Raw genomic sequence first — 14,896 nt, forward strand, 5'->3', positions numbered from 1 at the left:
TCTGTCACACCCAATGGGCCACTTGAATCTTGTAACTGTCCAAGTGGGAGGTGTTGTTATACTTGTTAGATAAAATCACAATTATACCAGCCTTGCAAAGGTTTAGGGGACACTTACTATATGCCTGCTGCATACTAAGTTCTCCAGGTTCATAACTCACCTTGTCCTCACAGACTTGCACAAAGAGTTGAATAATACCAGTGATTATCTCCATCTCACAGATATGGAGACTGAGGCTCTGAGAGATTGTGCAACTGCTGTGAGTGGCAGAGCTGGTGCATGACTCTTGAGCTACCTGACTCGAAGCCCCTGTCCTAACCCCCTTATCATCCTGCTGTTGCCACCTTACTGATCATCTCTGTCTATAGATGACCAAGCTGAGGCTCCACAAGGTTGCTGAGACCATACGGCTCGTAGGTGGCAGAGCCAGGATTCCACCCCTGCTTCTTCTGATGGGGAAGTGGCCTGCCTCCCTACAGCACTTTCCGGGCCCATGTTTGGTTTGTGCTGGATTCTCCCTGGTGGAATCTGGTACATCTGCAGAGCATAGATAGTAAAGGTGGACTGAGCTTGGAAAAGGGCCCTGCTTCCTCAGGAATTTGTGTGGCCAGCAGGGGGCCATGAAGGCCTCCTGCTGTCTTCATGGGGGTGTGGGGCAGGGAGTCTCCACCTGTGTATTCAGGAAAGCAGATGGTCAGTGGGGACTTCTTGATCTTCTCCTCAAAGATGTCCTTCTTGTTAAGAAACAGGATGATGGATGTGTCTGTGAACCATTTGTTGTTGCAGATGCTGTCGAAAAGCTTCAGGGATTCATGCATGCGGTTCTGCAACAGAGCAGAGAGGCAATTCAGGGCTGGCAGTGCCCAGGCCCTGACCCACCACAGCCACTGACACAGCGGAACAAGCAGAGGAAAGGTCCGCCAATGCGGCTGAATGCATCACCGAGGCATGGAGACGGGAGGACCCACGGGACAACCAGCACCTGGGCCCTGCTGCATTCCACGCGCAGGCAGGGTTGGGGGGCAACTCCCCACTGGAGGGCTGACCCAGGATGGGGCAGCAAGGTCACTGGAGTGACTCCAGCTCCCAGAGAGGACATGCACCATGCACGCAGGGTCAGGGGCAGCACCACCATCCAACGCGTTCTACACGGAACCGCGGGCCATGCAGATGTCAATACCAGGGAATCATTCGGTTTACCAGCGGGGGTGGGGGGGTGCACGCATTCAGTTGGGAAACATTAACCAAGGACTAAGAGGTCCTCGAATTAATCCAGAGTTGGAAGCAGACACCAGGGGGACAGCGTCTGGGGGGTGATCTTGCTGTGGCCTTCGTGTGCTTGGGGGACTGGGCTGGTTGGCGGGACTGTGGCTGGGCCGGGGGCAGCTCTAGGTGAGCTGCTTGTCAGGCTGGTTTCTCAGGAGAGGGGCCAGAAGAACCCCAAGATGAAACACAGCAAAACAGGTTAAAACAGAAGAAGATAAAAACACAGCAGAAAATATGAGAGAAAGAGAAAGAAAAAAACTGGAAAATTGGTTCAACGGGTCTCGGGGCCAGCAAGTCAAGGCCAGTCCACTCTGAGGCCCCCGTGCAGGCTCACAGAGGCCATGGCTGCCCTGGGGCTGTGGACCGCGTGGCTGGAGAAGGAAGGCGAGGGTGGGAGGGACCAACCTGAGTGAGTGGCGGGGAGTGTGGGATGCGGGAGTGGGAGGGGCAGGCATCCACAGCAAAGTCACCCGGCGGGGCCCCGAGGACCTGCTGCTTTCAACTCTTAGCTGATGGTTGGAGAGAGGTGCTTCATACCTGCCCAGCTTGGAGGGTCTCTCAGAATCAGCTCATGGTTTTGGCCTTTGTTTGGCAAGTTAAGGCCCTGCAGGCAGTGGTGAAGGTAGAGGTGGTGAAGTTGTGGCAGGCTGAGGCTCAGTGCTGCTGGAGCCGCGGGCCCGAGGTACGAGGACGGGATGAGGCCCTCAGGGTCCCGGGGTGCGGCGGACAGGGTGGCCAGCTGGTGGGTGGGCAGGCAGCCCCCAGCCCCCAGGCTCCTGGCCGAGCTGCAGGAGCTGCCTCCAGACACCTTTGTCTCGGCAGCCCCAACTCCTGCCCAGACCAGGGGTGAAGTGCAGGGCTGACTGGAGAGGAAGTCTCAGGACCAAGCATTGGGCAGGAGGGCCTAACTCTTGCCTCCTGGGGGCAGAGCATCCATATCCCACGACTTGAACTTTAGCCACATGCCTGGACAGAGTACCCATGAGTGCATAGTCCGGAGAGCAGGAGCCCTTAGAGCTCTGAGTGTAGCGGTCCTCACAGCTGCCCATAAGGCTGCTCTGCCTCCACTGCCATTTCACAGAGGAGGGAGTGGAGCAGCGGCCCATGCTCACACAGCAGCAGGGACAGCACCAGACCTTGGGCAGATCCACTGGGCTCCCCAGCTGCCCAATGCTGCTGCCCGACCCTGGGCACACTGTTTGCTCAGTTCTAAAGCAGTGGTATTGTTCTTGATGCCATGTGGCAATGAGCTGCCTTTCCTGAGCTGTCATCAAGTTATAAAGCCAATTCCTGCCCCTTGCTGCTCTTCCCTGGCCTTGGTCCCATGAGCCTTTGCATCCCCAAGGCCCTCTGCTCCAGCCTTTGTGAAGAAGGGCAGGGGAAGTGTGGGAGAAGGCGGAAGGTGAGGGAAAGGCTGGGAGAGGGCCAGTAAGGGTGGACAGCAAGGAGCTGGAAGGGAAAGTGCCCCGGAATGGGTGTCTGCATAGCAGCAGGTGTCCACAGGGTGCTGTCTGGGCCGCACGAGATGGGCTGACAGGGAAGCCTGCCTGAGCTCGAGGCCCAGCCAGCCCCACATTCACCGGAGACCCAAGGGCCATGGAGATGGGGGCCGTACAGCTGCCTGCCAGACCCACCCAGAGGTCCCTCTTCTTCTGCCATGTGCTCCAGAGGCAGCTGCGAGTCCCTGGCCCATGGCTGTGGGGCTTGGGACTGGGTTTAAGGTGCCTGCAGGCCAGGCTGGGCAGGTCCCAGGGAGAGGCCTCCTCAGAGAGAAGGGCCTCCCACCCTCCAGCCCTTTGCTCTCTTTGAACTCCACGGCTGGGTTAGTGTCTCACTCACCACACAAGCCCTATTCCCAGGTGCTGCAGGAGAAGAGATGAGCCAGCTGGGGCTCAGACCACGTGTGTCGCCAACTGGACCAATGCTCAGAAAGCAGACTCAAGCGACGGAACAGTGAGAGGTGCTCAAAGCAGTCCCTGTGCGCAGACGTGTTGGTGGGGAGCAGCCGGGAGTCAACCTGGCTTTGGAGGTGGTCAGGGGGTCGGGTCCCAGTACAGCCCAGGGCGTGTGTATGCCTCCGCCCCACCCTTGGCTCTGTGACCTTAGACGCCACAGCCTGCTGAGACCACTGCGAACGGTGACACCATTACCAGAAAGAGCGGCGCAGCTGAGGTGCTGGGGGACAAGGTGCACCTGGGGGGCTTTGCTGAAGGCTGACTCAGAAGAACAGTTGGGCCTGAGAGGGGAAGGGGGAGGCGGATAGGTCAGCAAGCGGTACAAGTCTGGACGAACCACCCAGCTGGAGGGTCTGGTCCTGATCTGCCCCAAACCTCACTGCTGCATAAGCCCCTCGGGACGGCGGCTCCTTCTCCCACGGCATTGCACCCCATACCCTACAGCCCACACCCCAAAGCCCATCAGATCTTTACGGCAGTCCTGGGGGACTAGCAGGTCCAGACTGATGAGGAAAGGACCCAGAGAGGAGACAGGCCTTGCTTGAGGCCCACCACGACGACAAGCTGCCTGAAACCCTCAGTGCCAAGGGTCTGTGCACGCTTCAGACAGCAGCTGACGAATGCCAAGGGTGTGGCCCACAGCCCAGGAGTCCCACCGCCAGGAGGTGCTGTGGGCTTGTGTCCTGTGACTTTTGGGACCCTCTGGCAACCACGTCAAAGAACACCTGGCTTCCCTTGCAGGCGCTGTGGACAGGCCCACTGCCTAGCATGCAGCCTAGACAGGACTGCTCAGTGGACCCCCTAATACAGACAATCACCAGTGACAATAACCACCAGCTCAGTGCTGCTGTGCCAGAAATAGTTCCAAGTATTTCATGCAGATTCTCTCATTCCATCACCAACGGCCCCGCAAGGTAGGTACCACTGTTAACCCCCTTTGACAGATAGTAGTAACTGAGGAAGAGAGGCGCGGCCTGAATTCAGCACAAACCAGGACTAGGCCCAGAGAAAGGCAGCATCTTTCTCTGGGAGACTGCACCCCTGGGAAACCAGGCTGGAAGTTCTCCCAGGCCCCAGATTGAACTCGCCACATAAACAAAGGTGGTCACCTGGCTGGCACCCTCCAGTGGAGGGCCCCTGTACCCGGTCGTCACTCAGCAGCGTGACCCGTCGCCACTGCCCTTCCCATGGTCAGCCTCAGCCCCAGCCCCAGTCTGGTGTGCAGGGAGGGCTGTTGGGACTAGGAACTGCTGGTCTGTATTGTGTACATTCTTGCTTGACTCCACCCTGGTTTCTTCCAGGATTTGCTTAATCTGGCTCTAGCCTGACGGCCCATGGATGCTGTATTTACTGAAGGGGCTCTAATCGCCCCAGACCCATAGTCTGCAGATGCCTGCGATCAGTCTGCACACAGCGTCTGAGCCAGGGTGGCCCGTGACTGCCTTTCCTGCATTGGCATCATGAGGTGTTGGCCCAGCAATATAGTCAGAAGAGGGAGCAGGCCCGGCCCACCCAATGCTGGAATGCCAGGCACCGTGCTGGCCCCACCCAGGGCCGCTGGGGGCTGCTGAGGCCAAGTACAGCCTAGGGCCACTCACCGTGGTCTCGTCTTCATGGAGCACCTGGTCATAGCCGCTGAGCGCGACACAGAAGATGATGGCCGTGACGTCCTCGAAGCAGTGGATCCACTTCTTGCGTTCAGATCGTTGGCCCCCGACGTCAAACAGCCTGCCAGGAAGACAGGGAAGCTGGGAAGGTGGGCAGTGGGGCCCAGGCAAGTGTGGGGGTGCCTGGTCACACTGAGGGGCAGGAGCAGAGGGGGCCATGCACGTGCCCCGAGCCTCCCAAGGCATTCTGCTCCAGGTGCTGACAGACTGACCACTCCATCCCCGGGCCAGGCAGCCTTGCTCCTCGCAGGCCTCGGTTTCCCCAAATGTACAGAGAGGCTGGGTTGGCAGATCTCTAAGCACCTTCCAGCTCTGAGATTATATGGGCCCTTGGGGTTTCACAGATATTACTTGGGCTTACCCACCCTCATTCCCCACCCCTCCCAACAAGGTGACCTTCCCTGAGGGGCCACCTTGGTGATCTGCCTTTCTTCTCCTCAAAAGTCACCCAGGATAGGACTCCTCTTATTCATTCACTCAAATCCTCCCTGTTCCTCAGAACCCCTCTCTAGGACCCCTCGTCCAGAAAGCCTTCCTGCTCATACCCGCCCCTGAACTTGGTGGGAAACACAGGTGGCTTCAGCCTGTCCAACTTGAAAGCTCCCAGAGGCAGGGCACTGCGTGGATGCTGCAGACAAGCGGAAGCCAAGAGGCTGGGGTCTCCCGTCTCCCAGCACTCTTGCAGGGCGCGGGGCCTCCCTGGGCCTCACCTGAAGTGGAGGTTCTTGAATGTGAAGTGGGTTTCTACAATGCCGGTGGTTTTGACCCTGGTTCGTAGGATGTCCTGCTCGGTGGGCTGGTAGTCGGCGGCCCCGATCCGATCCAGGCTGTCCAGGTAGCTGGGGATGGCAACACACAGGGGACCATGAACCAAACACCAGGCATTGCTCGGGTATGGAAGTGAGGGCCCTACCTTGTTGCAGGCCAGGTGTGGGAGGTAGGAGGGGCAGTGATGGAGGAGCAGGAGCTCAGGTCCTGGCCTCACATTGTCAAAGAGCCTCTAACTCAGGCCAAGGGCTGTGCACACAGTTCCAGGTACACCCAGGCAAGATCGAACTCTGATGTGAGACTAACATGTTTATAATACTGTTTTGTCATGTCACCATCTTAAAAGAATATGGCCAACAGTTTTAGGTTCTATTCTTTACATGTGTGATCTTATTTCATCCTTCATTTCCTGGAGTTAAATGTACTATTCTATAGATTAGAAGACTGAGGGTCAGTGAAGGTAAGTTCCCTGCCCAGCTGTGAGCCAGGGCTAGAACCTGGACATCTGGCTCCAGAGCCTGCCTCTTACCTGCATCGACAGTGTTTCTAGGAAGCCCTCTGAATACCTGCCTGCTTTTCCACACCTCCTTAGAGTTTACCAAGGGGTCTGTCACATCTTCCTCTTTGATGCACTTGGAAGGGAGGCTCAGAGGTCATACAGCCAGGCAGGGGACGGGCCTTGCTGGGACCCAGGTATTCGGCAGCAGGGCTCTCTTCCCATGCCACCACTTGCTCTCATGACAGGCCAGGCCTTTCATTCCACTTGCCCAGGCCAAGCCCCTGAAAAGGCTTTGGGGGTCTGTTTGGGTTAGGTTTGAACCCAAAGCCAGGGGGAATCTGAATCTGGGGAAACCAGGAAGGAGGGAGTTGAGCCAGGCCTGCATGAAGATTCAGGGACCCACAGGGCTGGACCCTTGAAGGTCAGAGCCAAGGATGATGTGGGGGTCCCAGGCTGCATGTGGAAGGGCCGTGCTTCATCAGCACTTGTCCTGGGACCTGTGGGAGGCTGGCTCCCCAGCTTGTGCACATCCTTCACCAATGAGGGATTCCACTGGTACACCAGTAGCTCAGGCCTGCCTCAAATCCTTCCCCTGAAGAAATCCTTTCCCTGAGAATCTTTCCCTTAAGAAATAAAACCGAATGGTGGGTTCCCAGGCTCAGGAAGGGTAAGCCTAAAGTCACACTGTCAGAAGGGCGCATAGCTGGGATCGAGCTACTGCCTGTGCTCTTCAGCAGGCCTCTGGGCCCTCCTCTCCCCTGTGGAAGGATGGGGCTGAGGCTGCTGAGCAGACCTGGAAGCTCTGGCTGCCTCAGTGCCTCCTCATCAGGCCTGTGGGTGGTTGGGCTCTGGTCTCAGCCTGGAGGAGCCCCACCCAGCCCTCCCAAATCCCCCTGCCCTTGGTGCAGGACCTCCCCTGCCTCCATTGCTTGCTGTGCTGGTTTTCAAGTTCCTCTGCTCTTGTGGTGCCCAGATGGATGCCAGGGGTGGGGGCTGTTCTTGGCCCCCTTATTCCAGCTGGGGAGACCTCCTTTAGGCACAGAACAGGCCTCACATGGGGAGATGTCCACCGGAGGGTAGGGTGAGCAGGTGGGATGGGCACATCTGTCCCTACTACCCAGCCACCACCCTGGGGATGGGATGGGGCAATGAACAAGACTGCCACCACCCCTACCTTCCTAGAACCTACATTTGTATATGTGTGTGTGTGTGTGTGTGTGTGTGTGTGTGTGTGTGTGATAATAAAAGGTAAGTAAGATATAGAGCATGTCAGGAGGTGGTGTCTGGTGACTGGTAAGGGGGAAGGCCTGAGGGGGCTTCTACTGATATGGGGGTTGAGGAAGGTGGGTGACACTTGAATGGAGACTGAGGGCAGTGGGGGTGAGCCTCCTGTGGTTCTGGGGTGCACAGGCCATGCCTGCAGTGGACGAGGAAGCTTGGATGAGGGCGCTGGACAGGAGGGTGAGGCAGGAAGCACAAGGGATGGGAGACAGGAGTTGGGTGTGGAGGCGACGATGGGAACAGCACCAGCCTGTGGGTCCCTGTGAGGAGTAGGGCTTTTACTCTGAGATGGGGGCTCCTGGAAGGTTCTGCCTGGGGAGTGCTGGAATAATGGCTCTGCTGCCTAAGGAGAGCAAGTCGGGAGTGGGGAGCAGGGAGACCTGTTAGGAGGTTGCAGCATCGGGTGAGAGGTGTGGCAGTTCTGCCGCAGTGGCAGCTGTGCAGGGGATGAGGAGTGCAACATGAAAGGAAGAGCCGTTAAAGCCACCTCCTCAGGGTAGGTGGGAGCAAGTGCAGGCGCCCAGCAGGTCTGGGGGAAGCGGGGAGCCAGGGGTCAGCTGGCATGTATTAATTTGAGATGCACTGAGATGTCCAAACAAATGGACACTGAGTAAGCAGAACTCAGAAGGGCGGGCTGGGCTGGTGATGCAATTTGAGAATTGTCTGGTATAGGAGGAATTCAAGGAGCTGAGGCTGGAGAAGATCATTCAGGCCCTCTGCATGGAGAGAAGAAGGTTCAAAGACTGCAGAGGGACAGGCGGGGGTCTGAGGAACTGCGGAGGCCCAGGTGCCGAGGGGACGGAGCTGCGAGGAGGCGACTGAGGGTTGCCACCACATGGAGCACTGGGCGGGAGGGGGCTGAGCACAGAGCCTGGGGTGTCCTGGCTGGGTGCGGTCTCAGTGGGGTGCAGGGGGGCGGGCTCCAGAGAGAAGGGCAGGAAAGGACACTTGACAGCAAGCGCCAATGTTCAGTGGGGACTGGGTTTGGGAAAAAACAACCCAAACCAAACTGTGGAAATACTTTCATAGCCTCTGCTTGGATGTGCTCAGGTTTCTGGGCTTTGAGGGGTCACTCAGAGCAATCATTCAGAGGGGAGGAGGTTAGCCAGCTAAGCGCACAGAGGCTGGGGTGTGTGCATCAGCGAGAGCCCAGGTGTGGCCAGGGTCCTGGCCACCCAGCTGCCTACCTGCCTCTCCCCTCAGCCCTGGTACCTCACCTGTGAGTGGCTTGGGGAGCCAGTCACACAATCCAGGACCTGAATGGTGCCCCCGGGAACTGTGCCATGCAACAGCCCTCTGAGGCTTCCCTCTCCTTTCTGCCACAAAACTACTTTTAACGGTTTTATATATAAGGCTTAAGATTTTGTCAGAGGAGATTTAGCTGCTAAAACCACGACTCAAAGCAGCCCTGGACCAGCAAACGTGTGAGGCCCTCTGAGTCTGACTGCTTGCGGCTCCCTCCCTCGCCTGCCCCAGAACCCTGCCCTTGACACAGAGAGGAGGAAGGTGGGCTTCCTCAGCTTTCATGCTGGCAGTTGACAAACACCCACTCAAGTTTCTTCCTTGAAGTTAAAAAGGGACCACCAGAAGAACAAAAAATCCTCCAACTAGCAAAAAAGCTGGGGGTGGAAGTGGAGAAGGGAGTGGACAGCAGGCAGGCAGGCAGCTGAATCGCCAAATTTCACAGCTGGAGGTCATTAACTGCTATTTAAAGTTGGAGGGTCAGGTTTTTCTGGACATCCCTGGGACAAATAAATGAAAGAGTTTAAAGGAGGAGAGGATAGGCTTGGGAGAGGGAGTTTACCATGAATCTTATATCTTTCTGTACTGTTTAAAAAATTTTTTTGCAATGGATTCATGTTATAATTAGTTAAGTGAGTAAAAAGTTAAGTGGAGAGCACAGTGTGATGCTTCTGAGGGGAGTGGGGAGTGGGAAGTCCCTGCACTTAGGCCCAGCAAGGAGAGGGAGGGAGGCGAGGACGGGGGACTCCCTCCTGGCCTGAATGGCTCAGGTGGAAGGCCTGAGTGGAAGTCTGTGATTGTGTGTGTGCAGGATCTGTGGATGGGAACATCTGGGCTCACGCTCCTGCCCACCAAGTGTCCCCGGGCTCAGCAGGGCCTAGAGCCTGGTCACTACCACCTGGGACTCGCTGGACCTAAGCACTCGCCCCATGGACAATCTAGCTGTGCAGAAATGAGAAGATGCTCTGGCCTTACTCAAGTCTTTAGGTTGTCAGCTGTCACCATGGCAAAAGGAAATGTCCCAGTACCCAGTAGTGAGTTGGCTGTTTTCCTGGCCCCACCTTCTGCTCCAGTACCATTGCTTAGAACGGGGTTTCTTAATCTCTGCACTGCTGACATTTTGGGCCAAATAATCCTTTGTCATGGAGGGCTGTCCTGTGCACTGCATGGTGTATAGCAGCACCTCTGGCCTCTACCCTCTACCCTCTAGGTGCCAGGAACACCTAGTCAGGACAGCCAAAATGTCTCCAGGCATTGCCAAATGTCTCTTAGGGGCAAAGTGGCCCTGGCCGAGAAGCAGTGGTGAGGATGGCTGACTCTGATCAGCGTCGGAGCACACATGTCCTGAAACAGTGGCGGTCCTCTAATGGGTCCTACTAAAAACCTGGGCACAAGACTACAAAAGTGGGGTGGGTTTCCTGAAAGCTGGGTGTGATCCTAATGTCTATAGGGTAGAAGGCATGCCCCTGATGATGCAGACCATTCCCAGGGGGCCAAGTGCACTCAACCCTAGGCCTGGGGCGACACAGTTCGGGGGCAGTCCCGTGACCCTGCTCTGCAGGGGGGACCCCACCAGCGCTCTCCCCTCTCCTCCCCCTCCAGGCCTCTCTGCTTTCGTGGAGCAATTCCTGCTGCTTTGTTCCGTCTTCTTCCCTTCCTGCCCCTCTTCTTATTTCTCCTTTTCTGACCCTTATTTAGTTACAAAACAATATTAAAGGATATGCTGATTATTTATTATATTTATTGGATGGATTCCATATTCTTTAAAGAAAGAAGAATCATAAGTTTATTATTTTCTCTAACATGAAACAAAACGGCACCATGTAAGTTATTTTCTGCCTATATGGTTCTCTATTTGCACTTGCTGGAGTCAGGGGTTCTCCAGGACAAAAAACGATTGGTATACTGAAAACCTTCCGTCCGGGGCACCAGGCCCTCTCCGGAGCAAGCAGGTGGTGGGCCGGCCCTCTGGGAGGTGAGAGGTATGGCTCTAGTTGCCCTCCTCCTCCCTGGCCTCTTCCTCACCCCAGGGGCAGGAGAACAACTCACAGCAACTCCAGTGCCCGCCGACCCCCCGCCCATCCCCTGACCCTGGGCAGCTGCCCTCCTGCCTGGGACACTCACTATTTGGCAGAGTCGTTGAGCTGATACTCCCGAGACCTGTTGAAGCACTCCTGGATTCCTGAGTCACCCCAGAGTCGCATCATGGCAGAAAGCAGCTCTGGAGAGAAGGGTTCAGTATCCTCCATCCGACTTACCACGTCACACACCATCTTGGCGTCAGCCTGGGAGGAGAGATGGATGGTGGCTTTGAGACCTCAGTGGGGACAGAAGCCCCTGGCAGACACCTGCTGGGGTGCCAGGACAAGAGCTCAGGCCTAAGCCAGGTCAGGAGAAGCGGGCCATGGGCTTCACACCCCCATGCCTGTGCACACACACTAGGGCCCTGGGGACGAGCACATGTAGGCCCGGCTAATCCCACGCATGGACCTTCTAAAGCAGTAGTTTCCAACCCTGCCCATGCAGCCCTAGGGTTTTTTGTGGACAGGGTTCTTCTGTGCCCCAGCTTTAACCCAAGCAGCTCTGCCTTCATCTGTTTTGGAAACAGGGATTTTGCATAGTATTTGTGTGGGGAGGCGGGGATCAATGCTCTTGGTTAACACTGTAATTTTGTATACTTTTTACCCAGGCAAAGCCAAGGTCCTGGAACTGGGCTAGATCAGGGAGAGGGGACTGTTGGTCACTTGAGAATTCCAGTCAGCTGAGGGAGTGGGTCCAGTGGAGGTGTCCCTTGGCTGGTGGCGGAGTGAAGAGGCTGTCTATCCATTGGTGCATGTGGTGAAAATGCCTCATATCAACAGTGAATCTCAAGAGCATGAGCCCTTGGATGGCCCAAAGGCAAATTTTAATTTTATTAATTAGTTACTTATTTGCCCTTGACCTGTGGCCTGTTTCCCTGGGGCAGTGGAGGACCCGACCTGGTCAAACTAGCCAAGGGTAAGGGGGTGGATAATGAAGTGCCGAGCTTGCCCCTCCTCGGCCTCCTTCCTGTGCTCCCTAGTCTGAGGAGGGTGATTCACTAAAGGCACATCATCCTGGATACCAAACAGGGTCACCACTTTCAAAGACTGCGATCAAACAGATGTAACACCAAACCCGAGAAGGGAATGGTTTTTGAAGAGTCAGAGGCTCTCGGAGAAGTCAGAGGACCTCACCAGCACCAGCACCTTAGGCACACTCGCAGCACATGCGGTTTACAAAGGATGTTCCCATGCACACACACTATTTCCTTCGACTTTCACAAGTAACTCAGGAGAGAGCGACGGGAGACTGCATTACTGGGCCTTGGCTACGGATCTTTGCAGTTCCTCCCCCAGAGGCAGAATGTATTTCCTCTGAGCTTGACCTGAGTGTGGCCGAGGGACTGTCACCATGAACATGACCAGGCACTCCCATACACCCCAGGAAGGGGATGAGGGACGCACAGAGCAGAGCAGAGCCCACCCTGGGTCTCAGATCCCCAGTCAGCACTGCCCCATGAAAAGAAATGACTGCTGTTTCCAGCGACTGCTAAACAGTGCCGCCAGGGCACTAACTCGTACAGTGCACTCTGTGCTACAATCCTCACTTTACAGGTCAGGGAGCTGAGGGCCGGAGAGAGGAGGGCCCTCACCTACAGTCACAGAGAGCATCAGAGCTGGGAGCCAAGATCAGGAGCCTCGGACTGCAAAGTCAGGGTCTGTGGTCAGACCCACTGTGCCGAGAGCAGGCGCCAGCCAGAGCAGCTTTGATGGCCAGGGACGCCCACCAAAGGGCCGCACCAAGGCTGACACGCACTAACCAGAAAGGTCTGGTTTCATCTGTGAGAGGGTCGTTGCTTTAACAGTTGGAATGGGGGTGACGCAGGTGCTGCTGTGGGGCCCTGTTTGTATGCTGGGGCCTGCCCTCCAGGCTGCCTTCAGAGGGTTCCTCAGATAGACTGGCTTCCTGCCTCTGCCTAAGGAAAGCTGTGCCCCTGGGGGTGCAGAGCAGGCTGCTTGGCCTGGGAGTTGTGCACAGGACAGACAGGCGGTAGGCAAGTACCCTGGCTTCCTTGCCCTCCCAGGGAGGTGGCTCTATGATGTGTCTGCCAGTCTCTCAGAGGACTGCCAGGGGCCCTGAGCCCCAGCTGCCTGAAGCTGGAGCCCACCCATCACCGTCCTTTATCCCTTTATTCTTTCCCACCCTACCCCGTGTCATGTCCCCTCTCCCTGGTGCTTCCTGAAATGACCTCCGGAATGAACTCCAGGTTCCACCCAAATCCTTGTCTTGGTATTTAGAAGAACCCAAACCAGGACATCCATCTGTGGCCAGGCCTCAGGTAAGCCCTGTCTGCCAAGTCTTCACACTTCTCTCTGGGTGACAGGGCCTTGCTCAGACCACTGTCCTGACCCAAAAGCAAGGAGAGGCATCCCTGGCCTGCAATACTCCAGTGGGCCTGGAAGAACGGCCCTGCCTCATGGCTGCCACCCAGCCCAGGTACCGCACTCAGCACGTGCTCTGGCTGCTGGGGGGCATCCCAGCGACAGCGGAGGTATGCTTGGCGGTGTGGGGCCAGGCAAGGAGTGGGCAGGGGAGTGTACTGGACCCCTCGTGCCCAGAAGCCCACAGTCCCTCCAGGCCCAGACCAGCAGACCAGCTTCCAGTCCAGGTCAGGGGCCTGGGAAGGCAGTGAGGGAAGCTAAGGCACGAAGGGAATGAGGGGCTGGTGTACATGTGACTCACGCTGGGCTGTGTTCTTTCCTTGGGATTTTTTAGAAGTGTGAACTTAAGAGATGTGCCCTCAGAGTCAGTGGTATCCCCAAGACCCCTGTCCTACCCTTAGAAGCCCCTAAGAACGAAGATACCTGGAAGCAGCAGGAAAGTGCTACAGCTTTCAGGACCCCGCACCCTCTCTGTGGACGGGCCTCACACACCAGGCCCCAGACAAGACACAGCGCTGGAGGAGGCAGGTCCAGGGAGTCCAGTGGGTGCAGATCAGAATGGGCCCTACTGGGTCCACCTGGCTGGGAAGTTGGTGCCAGCACTCCCGGGACCCCTCTTCCAGCCACCTTGCCCTGTTTCAGCATGCATGGGCTGGAGCCCAGGGTGAGACAGCCCTCGTGGGAGCTGGGATGGGTGCACCAGGCCAGGCCCCCCACCTCCCTGAGCTCACGGGCCTGCTCTCCAGAATTGGGGCTTCTCACTCATGGGCATAATTATTACTGGATGGCGACTCTGCTCCCAAGCCCTTTTAACCCCTAAGTCCTCCAGTGAAGCCAGAGGACAGACAGACTACCTAGCCCATGGCACCTGGCTCAGGAAGGGAGCAGACGGGCTGGAAACCTGCAGGTGTCCCTTGGGGTGGAGAGACACAAAGGAATGGAGGTCAGCACCTGGAAGCTTTGTGGCTGACAAAAGACTCTGTATAAAAGGTATGTTGGGCTAAAGCCTTCTGTGGACATGTTTCCAGAATTGAGCAGCCTAGCTTAGTAGCTATTTAGATGTCAGAGCCTGTCTGCTGCAGCAGGCAGATGGGAGATTTCTGGCATCTCCTTTGGGACGGAAGCTACATCTGGCCCGGAGGCTAGTAGGCCAAACCCGTGTGCCAGCCCAGCTCCATCTCCCTAAGGCCAGTGTTCCAAGGACCCCAGCCTTGATTCCCTAGTCACCCTCAGCTAACATGGAGGGCTGCCCACCAAGAGAGCCTGGCCTCCCAGGTTCTAGGCTAATGAAGAGATGAGTTTCTTCAGCATCTGACCCTCCCCTGCCCCATGAACCTGGAATGCTCTCCCTTGGGCCTGGGCGATGGGTGCCTGGGTGGGCAGTGGCTCTGGGAGGCAGGGTGGGTAAGCAGGGGGCATGCCTCCACCTGGGGCCTCAAACAGGCTTACGGGTCGGCCGCTCCCAATTGCCTGGGTGGCCTTGGGAAGCTTCTGTCCTTTCTCTGCTCTCAGTGTGCTGCCCCATCTGCCAAGTGTGGCTGGTGAACCTGGCCAGAGCTACCCTAACTTCCTCCTTTGGGCCCCGTCTTCGGTATGTGGTTTCTGCCATGCCCGTGAGAAGGGAGTCTGGACCGAGTGTGGGCATGCTGGGTGAGGCAGGCCTTCCTGCTGGTGGGGCACACTCTAATCCGCGCGCTCTGGAGACCCAGCATGCCGCATGGCCAGGCTGCAGCGAGAGTGTGAGTTGGAAACCAC

General features: G+C 56.8%; 1 protein-coding gene across 4 annotated transcripts in view; it reads right to left on the minus strand.

Moving 5' to 3' along the window:
- The window catches only part of GNAO1 (G protein subunit alpha o1), a 164,460-nt gene that overhangs the window by 14,841 nt on the left and 134,723 nt on the right, over window positions 1-14,896 (minus strand). For 2 of the 4 annotated variants that reach the window (XM_057493402.1, XM_036881010.2), the window contains exons 4-7: window positions 10,803-10,963; window positions 5,599-5,727; window positions 4,820-4,949; window positions 671-824 (exon numbers count right to left, since the gene is read on the minus strand). In XM_057493402.1, coding sequence (XP_057349385.1) covers window positions 671-824; window positions 4,820-4,949; window positions 5,599-5,727; window positions 10,803-10,963 — 574 coding nt within the window. The remainder of the gene's footprint in view (window positions 1-670; window positions 825-4,819; window positions 4,950-5,598; window positions 5,728-10,802; window positions 10,964-14,896) is intronic. The other 2 variants (XM_057493401.1, XM_057493400.1) reach the window with 1 other exon arrangement.

Source organism: Manis pentadactyla, chromosome 15 (genome assembly GCF_030020395.1).
Source record: "Manis pentadactyla isolate mManPen7 chromosome 15, mManPen7.hap1, whole genome shotgun sequence".
Taxonomy (NCBI): domain Eukaryota; kingdom Metazoa; phylum Chordata; class Mammalia; order Pholidota; family Manidae; genus Manis; species Manis pentadactyla.